Source organism: Leptonychotes weddellii, unplaced genomic scaffold, assembly GCF_054177405.1.
Source record: "Leptonychotes weddellii isolate Sample4059 unplaced genomic scaffold, ASM5417740v2 HiC_scaffold_26189, whole genome shotgun sequence".
NCBI classification, from domain to species: Eukaryota; Metazoa; Chordata; class Mammalia; order Carnivora; family Phocidae; genus Leptonychotes; species Leptonychotes weddellii.
The window spans coordinates 1-1,995 of NW_027854205.1; the positions used below are offsets into that span (position 1 = coordinate 1).

At 62.2% G+C, this 1,995-nt stretch overlaps 1 protein-coding gene across 1 annotated transcript; it reads left to right on the forward strand.

Moving 5' to 3' along the window:
- Nucleotides 1-162: 162 nt before the first annotated feature.
- Nucleotides 163-1,991, forward strand: TRIM17 (tripartite motif containing 17; the record flags this gene model as incomplete). The annotated part of the gene is made up of 3 exons (XM_081810452.1): nt 163-595; nt 1,390-1,485; nt 1,857-1,991. Coding segments are annotated over exons 1-3 (660 nt in total), but the record flags the coding sequence as incomplete, so codon positions are not given.
- Nucleotides 1,992-1,995: the final 4 nt, after the last annotated feature.

Sequence of the window (1,995 nt, forward strand, 5' to 3'; positions counted from 1 at the left end):
TCTTGCTCTAGACAGGTCAGTGGGGGGCTGAGAACTAGGTCAGACATCATATTGGGGGGCACTCTAAACCAACTTAGCATGATTCTCCCTAACGTGGGTGGGGCCAGCCAAAGACAGAGTCCCTGGAGGAGGGTGTGAGGGACATTGTATTCCTTCCCCAGGAGACATGGATGCCTTGGAACTTGCCAGAAAGCTGCAGGAGGAGGCCACATGCTCCATCTGCCTTGACTACTTCACGGATCCCGTGATGACCGCCTGTGGCCACAACTTCTGCCGCGAGTGCATCCGGCTAACCTGGGAGAAGGCCAAAGGCAGGAAAGGGGGCAGGAAGCGGAGGGGCTCCTTCCCCTGCCCCGAGTGCCGCGAGTTGTCCCCCCAGAGGAACTTGCGGCCCAACCGCCTGCTGACCAAGGTGGCCGAGATGGTGCGGCGGCCCCCAGCCTTGCAGAGCCGGGACCTCTGCAGGGTGCACCAGGAGCTGCTCAAACTCTTCTGTGAGGACGACCAGAGCCCCATCTGTGTTGTCTGCAGGGAGTCCCGGGCGCACCGGTCCCACAGGGTGGTCCCCATCGAGGAGGCCGTGCAGGAGTACAAGGTGGGTCCAGGGCTGGGGGCAGGGGAATGCAGGAGGGGGCAAGTGCACACGTTAGAAGGCAGGCAGGAGGACGGCTACCATAACCAACAGCCCAAGTGTGGGACCGCGTGGTGAGTGTCTGCACGGGCCCACGACCAAGTAGGCAGCCAGGCCATGGTTATTCGGGAGTCTAGGCTGAAGAAGGCCCTCCCCAGGTCCATCCAGTCAGGGCTCCAGCACCGTTGGGGAAGAGAGCGCATCCTGGTTCCTGGGTGGCAGTCTTTGCCCTGTGTCCTCACTGGGCGGGAGGCTCGAGGGCACTAATCCCATTCCTGGGGCTCCACCCTCGTGGCCTCATCACCCCCCCTGCCCCGGTCCTCACACCGTGGTGCTGGGGTTAGGATTCAGCACATGAGCTTGGGAGGACACATGCAAACCACAGCAGGCAGTGAATACAGGGAAACTCATGGCTGAGAAGGGGCATTAGTGCAGATGCATCTTGGCCCACGGTCCTTCTTCCGATTCGGCCATAAAACTTCCCAGGAGAGGGGATTCAGGGCACCTCTCACTTCTCAGAAGTTTGGGTGCTCATTCAGAAAAGGAGAGCCCTGGGAAGGTGTCTTTCTGCCACTGTTCCTTCTCGATTGGTTCCAGCCCAAAATAACTGTTGCAAAGGGGCACATTTTGGGTGGCGTGTGTCCACCCCCAGCACCCCCTCATGGTGTTCTTTGGGGGGGTGCAGCTTCAGGGGATGCCGTCCAGATGCCAGGGTGTGAGGGGCCCTGACCCTACATCCTGCTGTCTGTGTCCCACAGTTGAAGTTGGAGGCGGACATGGGGTACCTTCGGGAGGAGATGATGAAGATGGGGAAGCTGCAGGCCAGGGAGAAACAGACCTTGGCCGAGTGGCAGGCAGGTGCTGGGGGCCGGGGTGTGCACACACAGCAGCCTCGTGGGGTGGGGGGCGGGGGGAGATCGCTGTCCTGTGTGGATGAGACGCACCCAGAGCTCGGAGGCCCCACTAGAATCAGGATCCGGAACATGCGCTCGGCCCAGGCTGGCTGCGGCACGGACACGGGACCAAGGGTCCACTGCATACCCCGCCCGGTACCCCAGACGCTCCCACCCCTCCAGGGACGGCTCATTTTCTGGGGGTTGTCAGCGCCCTGGGGTGGAGGGCTGCCAGCATCCCAGCTGGTGGGTGCAGCTGGCCAGGAAGAGAGTGGACCCCTGGGGCACCAGGTCCCCAGGAGGTGCCTCACACCCGCCCCCCACCCCCGCAGGTGAAGGTGAATGAGCACAAGCAGCGCATCCTGCTGGAGTTTGAGAAGATGGGCCTCCTCCTGCTGGAGAAGGAGCAATGCCTCCTCCAGGCCCTGAAGCAGGAGGAGGACGAGGTAGTGGCCAGGCTGCGGGAGAGCA